Consider the following 15,026-nt stretch of genomic DNA (forward strand, 5'->3'; position numbering starts at 1 on the left):
TTATTTTCATATTAAACAATCATGGTCATGTAACAACTTCAAATCCTCTTATTTCTTTGCTCTCCCCTATATTTTAGTCTACCTTCTCCTTTATATTGCCTGATTTATTACTCTTTTCATCCTTCAAGGCTTAAAAAATTGAGCATTATATTCTTAAAACTATTGTTCCTGTTTTTCTTCTACTTCCTTTCTTGTTCATGTAATCCGTGCTAATTTTAAATTTAATTTAGACAAATATAAGAATGTACTCATTCCTTCGGTAATGTGCAAAGAAGTTTCCTTCGCTTTGTCAAATGGCTCTGAGCACTATGGGACTCAACTTCTGAGGTCATCAGTCCCCTAGAACTCAGAACTACTTAAACCGAACTAACCTAAGGACATCACACACATCCATTCCCGAGGCAGGATTCGAACCTGCGACCGTAGCGGTCTCACGGTTCCGGACTGCAGCGCCTAGAACCGCACGGCCACTCCGGCCGGCTGCTTTGTCATTGCTGCCGTGTACTGTGTTTGATTACACATTTTGTATTTCATCTTCTTCTTTCCACTACATCTCATTATTCACGGCACTGATTTCTAATTCTCACAACATTATCACGGTACACTTGTCGCACATCTGTCGTCTCAACAGTTCTCCTCATGTTCCGTATGTGCGGCATTCGTCGTGGTTAATGGTCTGACCTACATTGGGTCTTATCCGTAACGCAAACGACGTAGTTTCTGATCTATGATTTTAGTGACGGAAATAAGTGACAGAACCAGAATACCACTTCTTACTTTAATGAGTAACATGTACAAGTTTACGACGTTTTTTATGAACATGGCACAACTTTCTGCTATAATGAATTTGCTTCATCCGCGACTTAAATTCCATTTTTAATCTCGATGCTTTAGAGGAGTGCCTGACATAACCTAACCTTAAAAACACAAACACACACATCGCGCTTGACCGGGGACTCCCCGCTTCAAGGGCGCGGCAGGAGGTGCCCTTGGAGATCATATTTCCCTGTTCACGGTCGCCTTCCGAGAAGCGCCATAGCGTGCACGACGTGCAATGGGTCGTAATTGTGAATGTTCTGGCTGCTGGGAAGTTCGTCCCCTCCTTTCTTGCATATACCTCCCGGCCAACATCGAGCGCCTGCCTCCTATAAAAGGGTCGGCAGCTCCGCTCACTGCTACAGTTGGCTTCAGTGCAAGAGGCAAGTGACAGCAGACTACTACCGACATGAACAAGTACTTGGTAAGTGTCCTTGCAATACTACTGCGAACTACTACATGATGCCTTTCATGAATCAAAGTGAGAGCTGAAAGTTTAGCTTTCAAATGTATCTTGAACATACAGTCAGTTCCACAAGAAAGTGTACACCATAATGTAATGTCACCAGCAACATCTCTAGTAGTGGTATCGAATCTGTAATTAATGCGCTTTTGCACAGTGTATAAAAATGGCTCTGAGCACTATGGGACTTAACATCTGAGGTCATCAGTCCCCTAGAACTTAGAACTACTTAAACCTAACTAACCTAAGGACATCATACACATCCATGCCCGAGGCAGGATTCGTACCTGCGACCGTAGCGGTCGCGCGGTACCAGACTGAAGCGCCTAGAACCGCTCTGCCACTCCGGCCGGCGCACAGTGTATAGGTCAACAGTGTTTCGTGTTGTCGGTTGCAGTTCAAAATGAGTGCAAAATAAGTGAAGCGTCACGCGGCAGTGTTTCTTGTAAATCATCCAAAGGGCCTGGTATCCTCTTTCAAAAGCCTGGTGTACGAAGCGTGAAGGGTTGCTTCAACGAACAGTCAAACACCCAGTAAAAGTGCATGGTTGGGGATGTTTCTCTAAACGTAGTTTTGGCTATTTGCACTTATTTACAGCCAATTTGAACCCTGAAAAATTGGCAGTATTTATCAAAAATGCCTTCTGAGGTCCGATAAGAAGTTATTTGGTTCGAACGAGGCAAACTGGTGCTTCAAGAGGGTAATGACCCGAAACATCGCAGGCCTCTCTGTGCAGCATGGAAACAAGACAATGGAGTGCCCAACATGGATTGGCGCAATGTCTCCAGATGCAAATCCGATCGCAAAAGTTTGGTCGTACATTAACATGAAGCTTAAAGGAAGGCCAATATATACTTTGAAGCAGCTGTAATATAAAATCAGGATGATGTGGAGAATACGCAGTAAATCTCGTGGAAAGCATTCCAAAAAGGTGGCAAGCTATAATGGCGGCGATTGGATTAACTTTTAGGTAATTGCACAATTAGTAATAACTTGTATTTTCATGTAAACGTATACTTATAATATTGTCTTTTATTTCCTACAAATAACGGCGTACACTTTCTCGTGGAACTGACTGGAGATGTCAAGAATTATTACATTTTCGTGCCATGTTTCTTTCGTCAGCAGCCCGAAGCTCACAAATTTCTTACGTAAAATTTCTATCCCAACCCATCTGGATGCAAAATTCAACCAGTTATCTCATATTTTGACGTAGATTTACCGTGTCAAAATTAAGGAATGTACAAACCGCTTAAATAGAACCAATTTCTGTATTCTGTATGTTCTGAAGATTTCGGTGGCTGTGATAGAGTAAGAAATTCTGTAATGAAAATTTTCAGAATCACGAACTAACAGTCTCTGTTTCAAAACCTCTTTCTAGATCTTTTGTATGCGATTTGCTGTTACCTGATAAAGGCAAAACTCTTATGAAATAGATACTAATCTTCTTTGTTAGAAATAGAACGCAGTAACCGAATGATATGACGTCTTTGTGGTTGTTATAGTCCTACATACAGTTATACACTTACCGCAGCTTATGTAGGGTGCCACAGAATTTAATTGCTCTTTTATACGTTTCTTTTAATTTCCCTATGGCATTTCGACGATATATATCAAACTGTTCTTAGAGTTTGACACAGTTCACAGTTTTTATATTCTACCGGAATCGGAACAGTCGAGTTAAAAACCAGTAAACGACGCTATATATTCTAATACATTTTTGTTAGTTCCTGTATTTCCCTTCTTCAGAAAAGGGTGAATTTCTTCCTGCGGCCAGTGGATATCCTCGGGCAGTAAAATTCAAAAATAATGTGATGCACCTGTCTTACTAACAGCACTAGACCATCTGATCGGCGCTATTAGAAGTAAAAGAAGTTCGAGGAATATTAAGCTATGTCGATATAATTTTCGTCCTCAACAGCAAATTGCTTAATATGCATAAGACACGAAACGAAACTTGTAAGATGCATGAGACACGAAACGAAAGTTGACTGTGAATTTAGAATCTTAGAATAATTTTTTAAAAATTTCGCTGAAAATATAGAAAAGCTTGCAAAACACTGTCCACTCGTATCAGTACACTGCACCTGTAAGTTAAGGCAAGGTACAATGTTATACTCCGATGAATGTAGCTTTACCAGGCATACGCTACGCGCATTTCCTGTTCGAGATGTCTGACGAGGTAATCTCATGCACCTTCTGCCCTTGACATGACAGATTACACGATCTTAGAATGCAGCTCTCAAGGTTCCTCAGCGGGTACTTTCACTGCTTTCTGAGTAACGCGAATATGTATAGTAAACAGAACTTGCGTAACTAACTTTTTACAAGGATTCTGGAAGATACTAATTTGCGCAGTGGGTACCGTAGTTCGATAACTATTTTCATACTTACTCTCATATAACTTCCACTATATTACTGCCTGTGCAATATTTTCCCCTCTTATCACATTATTTGAATTGCGTTACGCTTTAGATTTTGTACTGGAACTACCTCCCAAATCCTAAATATCGATAATTATTGAACAGAGGCCAAAGACCTCTCATTAATGTACTGCTGTCAGCAACGGCTGAATTGCCTCCTACGTCCCCCCGGTCAATCTCGCGCAGGTTCAGTGAAGGTATACATTAGCGTGTTTAGTTAGACATTGGTTCAGTAGGTCAGTTTTTGCAGGAGATGAGGGACCTAGGGAATTTTTCTGTCTATCGGGCAACAAATGGCGACATTCTGGTCTAAAACGTAATAATCACTAACAGAGATGCGAAAAATATTTTCGACTGAAACAAGCAGGTTCATATTACCAAGGCTACGGACCTATTGAAACTGCGTCAAACGTGAAGGAAGGTATGAAAGCCAAGGACACATCGGACGGTGAGAATATAATGAATATGCAAGTAACAACTTAACTGCAGTCCAACCGCATTTTAAAGTAGTAGAAGTCTGTTTTCAGCTACAGACTCTCATTTAGGAACACTTCCTTATGTGCTTACGTGAGGCACCCCAAATGAGGCACTTAACAAGTGAAGTGAGCAGCGAAAAGAAAACATTTTGTGATGTGACAGATAAGGTAATGGAATGCTTAGTTTTAGGTGTAGGCTACATGATGATGCAGTATGTGTTAAAATTAAATATAAGAACGTGAGGACAAAAATGCAGTGGTTAATAAAATTTCGGACTTCCCTTTAATGTCTGGGTATTCGTTCCGGCAAAATAGTTGACATCCCGTAAAATCTGAGGTTGGTGGGTTAACGACGGAGCATACAAGATAGATCAGTTTCGTGTTACCATCTTCCTTCTAACGTTCTATTGCAGGACGAGGTACAGGGAAAATGCTGTCCGTAAACCCCGCCTATGTCCTCGTTTATCTACATATCACTACGCTAAATGTTTAATGCGTGAACTAATTTGGTTCTTCACTATTCCAGGCGTGTCCACATCTTCGACATAAGATTATTTGAGCATTTCTCTACGTGCTGACGCTGACTTAACAAACCCATGAAAAATAGCACGGAGTCCTCTTGTATATTCTCTACCTCTTTAGTGAATTCAAGTTAGTAATAAACGCTAAAAAAACACTAAAAATTATTACTCATTTGTGTAGCTTTGTAATGTAGTTGGAGAAATAAGACACGAATTGAGTAGGGCATCAAAATATTATGACAAATTCAGAGGGAAATCAGGTGAATGCGTATATTATTGAGAATTTATTAAGACATTCATAAGCATGTAGTTTACTACTGAAAGGAAGAGTAGAGTTCAGGAGCCAATGTAGATTATGCTTTGTGCAGAAGATTGTAGAGGATATTATGTCTAACAGGTAAATGGAAATGAAGAGATTAGGGCAGATGAGAGATATGATGTATGGCTTCAAACCAGTCAAACGAGAACGTCTAAAGAAAGAACTGAAGACTGATAATAATTTTGTATCGCAGCCTGACACAAACTACTCAGATCATTACGCCAAGCACGCAGTTTGGAGGCAGAAATCAACTCTATCTCGATGCCCGAAGACGCGGTAGAGACGACAACGTTAAGACTGCAAGTAACATGAGCTCGGACCAGAATCAATGAACTAGACAAAATAATTTTCGGCGTGACACACACAATACGAGGTGCATTCAAGTTCTAAGGCCTCCGATTTTCTTTTCTAATTAACTACTCACCCGAAATCGATGAAACTGGCGTTACTTCTCGACGTAATCGCCCTGCAGGCGTACACATTTTTAACAACGCTGACGCCATGATTCCATGGCAGCGGCGAAGGCTTCTTTAGGAGCCTGTTTTGACCACTAGAAAATCGCTGAGGCAATAGCAGCACGGCTGGTGAATGTGCGGCCACGAAGAGTGTCTTTCATTGTTGGAAAAAGCCAAAAGTCACTAGGAGCCAGGTCAGGTGAGTAGGGAACATGAGGAATCACTTCAAAGTTGTTATCACGAAGAAACTGTTGCGTAACGTTAGCTCGATGTGTGGGTGCGTTGTCTTGGTGAAACAGCACACACGCAGCCCTTCCCGGACGTTTTTGTTGCAGTGCAGGAAGGAATTTGTTCTTCAAAATATTTTCGTATGATGCACCTGTTGCCGTAGTGTCCTTTGGAACGAAACGGGTAAGGATTACGCCCTCGCTGTCCCAGAACATGGACACCATCATTTTTTCAGCACTGGCGGTTACCCGAAATTTTTTTGGTGGCGGTGAATCTGTGTGCTTCCATTGAACTGACTGGCGCTTTGTTTCTGGATTGAAAAATGGCATCCACGTCTCATCCATTGTCACAACCGACGAAAAGAAAGTCCCATTCATGCTGTCATTGCGCGTCAACATTGCTTGGCAACATGCCACACGGGAAGCCGTGTGGTCGTCCGTCAGCATTCGTGGCACCCACCTGGAACACACTTTTCGCATTTTCAGGTCGTCATGCAGGATTGTGTGCACAGAACCCACAGAAATGCCAACTCTGGAGGCGACCTGTTCAACAGTCATTCGGCGATCCCCCAAAACAATTCTCTCCACTTTCTCGATCATGTCGTCAGACCGGCTTGTGCGGTTTGTTGTCACACGATGTTCTGCCTTCATTAAACTGTCGCACCCGCGAACGCACTTTCGACACATCCATAACTCCATCACCACATGTCTCCTTCAACTGTCGATGAATTTCAATTGGTTTCACACCACGCAAATTCAGAAAACGAACGATTGCACGCTGTTTAAGTAAGGAAAACGACGCCATTTTAAGTATTTAAAACAGTTCTCATTCTCGCCACTGGCGGTAAAATTCCATCTGCCCTACGGTGCTGCCATCTCTGCGACGTATTGACAATGAACGTGGCCTCATTTTAAAACAATGCGCATGTTTATATCTCTTTCCAGTCCGGAGAAAAAAAATCGGAGGCCTTAGAACTTGAATGCACCTCGTAAGAGCTCGAATCGAAAGTCGAGATGAGCTGTTGTAATTGAGAATCGGCGTACAGATGCTTCAACGACAGGATTCAAAAGTGACAAAGTCTATGTAGTGAACCCTCTCCTGTTCACCATCTTCGTGATTACCTACAGTCGCGTGACGTGACTCGTCCGATCATATTGGTCTCCCTGTGACACGTGCATTTTAACACAGGACGTGTTATGCACTCGTATTGCCGAGTGATTCCACTGAAATATCACCACAGTGCTGCGATTACGACTGCACTTTTTTTGGCCAGAAGAGAGGGGAACTTCACAGATTTTCTCATGAGAGATGCAGAAAGAGCAGTTTTTATGCATTAACGTAAATCATCTTAAAATTTTAGATTCGCACACGAGATACCAAGAACAGAGTTTTAACTAGTAAAAATTCGTGATCAAAGCTGTTCCGTAATAATGTGAGGTCAGATTCTCAACACATGAATTTTTAATCGTCGTTTTTTTTGCTGAAGTTTCTGTGTTAGAATGATCAATTCCAACTGCAGGTACTGCGTGCCATTTTCGCATCAAGCATTATTTCTTGTAGATGATTGCAGAAAGCACAGAATCTACATACACTTACCTGTAGATAACTCACATAAGCTCCCTGGACAAAAAATTAGTCACCGCAAGAAAAATCATTACAAGCATCTCTTAATATGGCTTATATCCCCCGCTGGACTTGAAAACTGCCTCGATTTGGTGAGGAAGTGAGTCCACAACGTTATGTAATTGCGTCAAATCCAGGTTAAGCAATTCGCTGAGGACCTGATCTCGCAATTCCACCAAACTGCTGGGACAGTGATGTCGGCGGTTTACCCACTGTTCCATTATGACCCACAGATCTTCTATAGCCAGATGATTCTGCAGGCCAATCGAGATGTAATAGGGTGGGGGAGTGTTCAAAAACCCAGTCACGTATTCTTCAATCCCAATTAACTTTGCTCTTGTTGTGTTGGTACATGGGAGTGAGCAATGGTTTCTTACGCGGTGACCGACTCAAAACGTTCATTGCATATAGCTCCCGTCGCAATGTTCTCTAGATAACAAGTTGGGATGGACCTTCATTCACTGCCTGCGTCAATTCCTGTTGGATTTGGAAGCGATTTTGGTTCACAAGCCATGAAACGCATCTCCCGTCCGTCTCAGATAGGATCTTTTTTCGCACGACCAACACGACTTCTCCTTATTGACATTCTGTCACGTCCTTAGATTTACGTGTACGTACAATGTGCGCTGGGAACGAAAATGTCTCGCTGATCACTGCTGCCTTACGCTCACGCAGAGGCAGCGCATGCGCGGTTGAGCACGTGAGGCGATCCCTACGCCGTCTGTAAAGGCTTAACGATTCGTTTGCGCATGCGCCGTGGGGTGATTAATTTTTTTGTCCAGTGAGCTCATCAACTACACAGTAATAAAATAATGCAAGTGTGTTCAAAAATGGTTCAAATGGCTCTGAGCACTATGGGACTTAACATCTATGGTCATCAGCCCCATAGAACTTCGAACTACTTAAATCTAACTAACCTAAGGGCATCGCACACATCCATGCCCGGGGCAGGATTCGAACCTGCGACCGTAGCCGACGCGCGGCTCGCGACTGTAGCGCCTAGAACCGCTCGGCCACCCCGGTCGGCTGCAAGTGTGTGGTGTCACCTGTGAATGAAGGATGTTTCATGTTTGGATGATACGTTTGTCGGGAGATAATATTCATTTCACCTCATTACACTGATGGTCCACAACATTCCGACGATTGCCCGTGCGAGGTTGAGTGTTGCCTTGTAGCACTCTGCGCGCCTGCCGCGGTAAGAAAGTTATGTAAGCGGAACAGAGTCGGCCGGGAATCATTCTAGAGACGATATGCACCAAAAATGGATAAAGATACTGACACAAGTGACTTTGAGAAAGTACAAACTGTTGTGGTCCAACGTCTGCAAATGAACGCCCCGGGAACGGCGAAGCTGGTCTGCTGTGTTCGGACATTAATAAGCCCTGTGCAACGGGGAACGAATATTTGCGCCTGGTTCCATAGAGCACTTCAGGAGGAGTATTACTGTAGTAAGCACGTTTCGGAGCAAACCGTTCAGCGTATATTGTCGAAAACGTGGCTCCACAACACATGATCCCTACATGTTTCCATGTTGTCGTCAATTGCGATTGCAGCGGGAATGAGGTCACCGCGATTGGACCGTAAATCAATGGACACTCTTCCCCTGCTCTGGTGAATCAAGTTTCTTGGTGCACTAGGTCAATTGTCGAATCCGTATATGTCGTCATCAGGAGAACGGCTGCTCCAAACATGCGTCACACTGCTGACGCAAGCCAGCGGGGGGCTGTCTCGTGCTATTGGGGACATTCGCTTGGTCCTTGATTGGACCACTGGTAGAAATTGAAAGCACCATGACAGCTCTGGACTCCGTGAACATTATTGCGGTTCACCTGCACCCCTTCATGGTCGACGTCTTCCCGCAAGATAACCGCCCAACTCACAAGGCTAAAACCGTCCTCCAGTGGTCTCAAGGAGCATAACACTGAACTCACATTTACGTCTTGGCCATCAATTTCTCTTGATTTGGACCCGACGGAATAAATCTCTGACTTTAAGGGGGACCAGCTCCGCACTCACAAACGACAGGCCGGTAATTTACGGGAATCGCGCAAATTAGACATCTGGTTCCACACACGTCCGGAAACCTGCCAAGGACCAACTTAATCCAGCTAGTTTCGATGTTCTGCTACGTTCCATAGGTGCAGCAACTCGCAATTAAGCAGCTGGGCATGATATTTTGACTCACCAGAGCGTCCTTTCATGTTCCATGTAATACTCTAAGTCAGAAAAAATTCCTTGACAAAAATACAATAATATTACTGCATAGTTATCAAAAAAAGTTGCGTTTCTGTCACAGCAATAAATTAGAGCTTACAAAACTACTGTAATAAGGTTTCTTAAAGGAGAAGAACTTTTAATTTATGCTCTTAAATAAACCCTGGTGCCGCAGAAGCATGGTTTCTGTGGTGCTAAATGGTTTGATTGAGCTAGTTTCTTTTAAATTTCGTTAAAGAATACTGCTGCAGAGTTTTTTGCTAACTCTGAAACTTTGTCTCTTCCTCGTAAGAACGATGTTTCGTAGTTAACGTAGGCTACATTTTTCCGTTACTGTTGCTGAGGATTGTAAATGGACTACTTACAACACTAAGTGTCTGAGCTCACAGACGTAACAAAAACTGCGAAGTTTATGGCTGTCGCTGTTACTGACAGTAGCACGAACACTGGGGTTTATTGTCTTTCTTAAAAGTTATTTTTCGACGTGTTTCGCTTACGTTTTTTGTTGCTCAGGATATATGAGGTAGTTGAGCTCTCTTCCATAACAACAAGCGCTACATAAACAGCTGCAGTCAATGTATGGACAGAAGCCTGATGGGTCCAAAACAGCAGACGCCCGCAATCTATGACTGTACAGTATTTTAGATGTGACGCCTTTGTCACGATGTCGGGAGTCCCAGATGATGCATGCATATCTACTAATCTCCATCATTCTCCTGTCGTACCACATTACAGTATAAGTTCAGGAAAGACTTCGTAACATTTGAATTTATATTTCATGTTACCAAATTTCTCATTTGCAGATATGCTTTTCTTGCTATTGCCAGTCTGCATTTTATATCCTCTCTATTGTGGCATCGTCAGTTACATAGATACCAAAACGGCAAAACTCGTCCACTACTTTTACTACCTGATTCCATAAACTAATGTCCTCCCCACCACCGGATTTAATTCCACAGCATTCCATTACCCTTGTTTTACTTTTGTTGTCTTTCACCTCATAACCTCTTTTGAATTACAATCTTCTTCTTCTTCTTCTTCTTCTTTATCGTCGCCTTGTCCCACGTCACGTAGGGTCGGCGTTGCTCTTCTGGATCCTTCTCCTCCATAGTACTGTATCCATTGCCTCTTCCTTCTTCCATCCTTTCTCCCTTAGGTCCCCGCATATCTTATCCTTCCACCTCATCTTCAGTCTTTCTCTCCTTCTCTCTCCTTCAATCTTTATATCTTCAACTCTGTATCCAATATACTCTTCTCCTTTTCTCTGTAAGTGTCCGTACCACCTTAGTCTGCTCTCTTGAATCTTTTTCCCCATGGGTCCCACTTTCACAGCTCCTCTAACAAATTCATTTCTAGTCCTGTCCTTCCTTGTTACCCCACACATCCACCTCAGCATCCTCATTTTTGCCACTTCCATCTTCCTTTCCTGGGCTACTGTGACTGGCCATGTCTGTGCCCCGTACATCATAGCAGGCCTTACCACCGACTTGTACACTTTCCCTTTTAACCCAGTGCTCACTTTCTTGTCACACAATACTCCACTCATTTTCCTCCAGTTGTTCCAACCGTAATTTACTCGGTGTTGTATCTCGCTTTCCAGTCCTCCGTCCCTCTGTATGTACGACCCCAGGTATTTAAATTTGAATTACAATGTCACCCGCAAACTGCTAAGATTTTATTTCTTCTTACGGAATATTAATTAATAACTCACTCCCTTCACGACTATTTCTTCCCTTTTGTCCTCCGACTGTTGTAAATGCAGCCTGGTACCCCTAGAAGTTGCAGAGAGCTTTTCGCCCCCAGTATTTTACACCTGCTTCCTTCAAAATTTCAAAGTGTGTATTCCAGTCAACCTTTTCTTGCGTCCAGATCTACAAATGCTGTGGTCGTAGGTTTGATTTTGTTCAGTCTCTTTTTCTAAGATAAACGTAGGGATCAAAATCGTTCAAATGGCTTTGAGCACTATGGGACTTAACTTCTGAGGTCATCAGTCCCCTAGAACTTAGAACTACTTAAACCTAACTAACCTATGGACATCACACACATCCATGCCCGAGGCAGGATTTGAACCTGCGACCGAGGAGCAGCAGAGGCCGGTCTAAACGTAGGGTCAGTATGACCTCGCGTGTGTCTACATTTCTCTAGGACCAAAACTCGTCTTCCTTGAGGTCAGCTTCTATCATTTATAATTCTGCCTATATCTTGACGGGATATTAAATATGAACAATCGAATGCTGGTAGAAAAAAAAACGAAAAAGACATCGTCCAAGTTTTATAAAGACCGATGAAAATTTTTGTTTCACTCACCCCTGGCAAAATGATCATATGAAATGTATACATGTCCGAAGGAACACTGCATCGCCCGCTGTTGTGGCCGAGCGGTTGTAGGCGCTTCAGTCTAGAATCGCGCGACCGCTACGGTCACAGGTTCGAATCCTGCCTTGGGCATGGATGTGTGTGATGTCCTTAGGTTGGTTAGGTTTAAGTAGTTCTAAGTTCTAGGGGACTGATGACCTCAGATGTCAAGTCCCATAGTGCTCAGAGCCATTTGAACCGTCTGAACATTGCATCGTACTTCTTAATAACGGAGGCACTGCTATTTCGTAATTATTCGCCAATACCAGGCCCCCATCTCTGAATAAATATGTCCTTCTTGGAGAGTAATACACGTAACATACGAGTGTAGGTTGTGACGCATGGACGATGACATACTGAAGTACGGGTCTGGCCGCGATTGTGCACGGATAGCCGAAGCAGTGTGGGCGACCATTCGCATAAAACGAGAAACCTGGGGTCGACTCGCGGTCTGGCACAAATTTTCATTTTCATCGTTCCAATATTCAGTCGATGGTGGTTCATACTGCAATACATTTCACGTATAAAATGGTCGTAGTTAGGAAATCAGGGTTCAGGAGTCTGGATAGCGAAGTGAGAGAGTTGTCTGCTTTGGTGTCCACCAGGTGGTGCTGGCCGGCGTGCTGGTGGTGTTGGCCCTGGTGCAGGGTCACCACGAGCCGGGTCACGTGGGCGACGACAGCACCGGTGGCGGCAGTGAAGGGGGCAGCAGCGGCGGCGTCAGCAGCCGCGGGGCCGGCGCCAGCGATGGCGGCAGCACTGAGGGCGGCCACGTCGGCATAGGTGGCGACCACTTAGGACACCACGGCGGCGGCAGCGGCCACGACCACGACCACCACGCCTAGGCTGACACCTCACTCCGGTCACGGCCCCTGCAACGGCTCCAGATGACCACACAGCTCGTACATCTATCCGAGTCCCCTTTTCCTTTCAATCCGTAAAACCTTCTTTCAATTTGGATACACTGTAATAATGACCGAAATCAATTTTTCAGTACTATAATAAAGCTTCAGTTGTTAGTTTAACCAGTTTTATTTATCCTCAGTTGTCTTTTGAATATACTCTACATGACCCGAATGCATTGTGTTATGGAGTCGCGAGCACTGTTTTTGAACCTATGATGAAGTGTCCACAAGTACTGAATTGGTATCCTGTGTTTACTTGGCTCTGTTCAGCAATTCAGAAGTACGAATCCATCTTATCCTGTTGTGGTAGTATGCTATACTATTATTAGAAATACGCACGGTTTTCCGGGCGGGAAGGAGATTCTGGTCCCCGCCACGAATGCGCCCGGCAGACTGGTGTCGAGGTCAGGTCCGGCGAGCCGGGCAGTCTGTGGATGGTTTTAAGGCGGTTATCCATCTGCCACGGCGAATGCGGGCTGGTTCCCCTCATTCCGCCTCAGCTACACTATGTCGGCGATTGCTGCGTGCCGGCCAGAGTGGCCGATCGGTTATAGGCGCTTCAGTCTGGAACCGCGCGACGGTTGCAGGTTCGAATCCTGCCTCGGGCAGGGATGTGTGTGATGTCCTTAGGTTAGTTACGTTTAAGTAGTTCTAAGTTCTAGGGGACTGATGGCCTCAGATGTTAAGTTCCATAGTGCTCAGAGCCATTTGAACCATTTTTTTGATTGCTGCGCAAACCAGTTCTCCACATACGCGTACACCGCCATTACTTTACAGGGATTACACTTGTCTGGTGTGAGACATTCCCCGTAGGGGCGGGGGGGGGGGGGAGGTAGATGGGTGAAGTGGACTGCGGTAGTCGTCGTGGGGTTGTGGATCACTGCGGCTGTGGTGGGGACGGAGCCTCTCCGTCGTTTCTAGGCTCCCAGTTGACATACAATACACAATACAATACAATTATTAGAAATGGTATCCACAATCCGATCAAAAGACACCACCAGATAATGCGCGATTGACCACCAAAAGTCAGGTCAGGGGTGAACCCCCTCAGAATAAAAGGACGTTAGGAGTGTTGTGTTGTCAGGTTATCACTAGGGAAGTTGTAACAGCAGAATGGAGAGCTCAGTGCCTTAGTCGACTACCTCGCGAATCTACGGACGCTGCATGTCAGCAGGGCACTGTTTAAGCTAGCAGAGGCTCTGTAATGTGTGGGGCGTGTGCGGCTGGAGTGATATAAAACCCCTGATACGTCTACATGTGACTCTGACAGGTAACACGTACCTAAGCACCCTATCTCCTCACCTGCATCCATTCAGTCCATTGTGCATTCCGAAGGACTCTGACAATTCCAGCACGACAATGCGACACCTTAAACACCCAGAATTCCTACAGAGTGGCTGTGGGAACACTCTTCTGGTTTTCAACACTTTCGCTGACGACTAAACTCATCAGACCTTCCTTTGTATCCCTTCTTTTCCTTTCTTTGCAAAAACCGATAAAATAAAACTGAAGTTAAACAGAAAAATTATGTTACCTCAAAATTTACACAGAAATTTTGTAACCTTTGAAATAACAGTTGACATAACCAAATTAATTCAACACAAAATTTAGGATGTTTTTAATAATATGGCCCTACCAGTTTCGGTGCTTCAGTGCACCATCTTCAGGCCTACTCAACTCAGAGTTGGTAGTTGATGGTTGGAAACACAACGTCGTTGTTACAGGTAGCATGCGAAAACCAGTTCATAGACGTTGGCCACTGGTAATCGTGTACACGATTGAAGTTAACGCCCTCAATGTCAGTTAAGGCCTGAAGATGGAGCACTGAAGTACCGAAACTGGTAGCGTCATATAATAGATAACTTAGTAGCTTTTCCATTTTATTACATTAAAGTTGCTTCGCCGTCTACTGCTGTTATAACGCACAGCTTCGCTCTGACGAGGTTTTTCTATATTCCTTTTTGCCCTGCTCCAGTCGCCCTAAATAATCTTTGAACTAGTCTCCGTTGAACAAATCTTTAAGAGACAAAATATCGGAAAAAGGAGAGTTCACAAATAGGCACGTATTAAGGAGGCAAGATCAGTTTTATGTTCTTCATGAGTAGCTGTATCAAAGGTCAAATTTAGTGATAACAAGCTACGGTCCCATTTTGCTCTGAGGATCAGCGTGGTGTATAACCAGCACTGATTTTTAATTTCTGTTAAATCTGTCGGGGAAAGACAGCTGA

At 44.0% G+C, this 15,026-nt stretch overlaps 1 protein-coding gene across 1 annotated transcript; it reads left to right on the forward strand.

Annotated features, from left to right (window-relative positions):
- The first annotated feature begins 1,117 nt into the window (after nucleotides 1-1,117).
- Nucleotides 1,118-12,918, forward strand: LOC126188307 (uncharacterized). Its single transcript, XM_049929900.1, has 2 exons — nucleotides 1,118-1,240; nucleotides 12,499-12,918. The coding sequence occupies exons 1-2, from the start codon at nucleotides 1,226-1,228 to the stop codon at nucleotides 12,736-12,738; spliced, it is 255 nt and encodes an 84-aa protein (XP_049785857.1). The 5' UTR covers nucleotides 1,118-1,225; the 3' UTR covers nucleotides 12,739-12,918.
- Nucleotides 12,919-15,026: the final 2,108 nt, after the last annotated feature.

Source organism: Schistocerca cancellata, chromosome 5 (genome assembly GCF_023864275.1).
Source record: "Schistocerca cancellata isolate TAMUIC-IGC-003103 chromosome 5, iqSchCanc2.1, whole genome shotgun sequence".
NCBI lineage: Eukaryota > Metazoa > Arthropoda > Insecta > Orthoptera > Acrididae > Schistocerca > Schistocerca cancellata.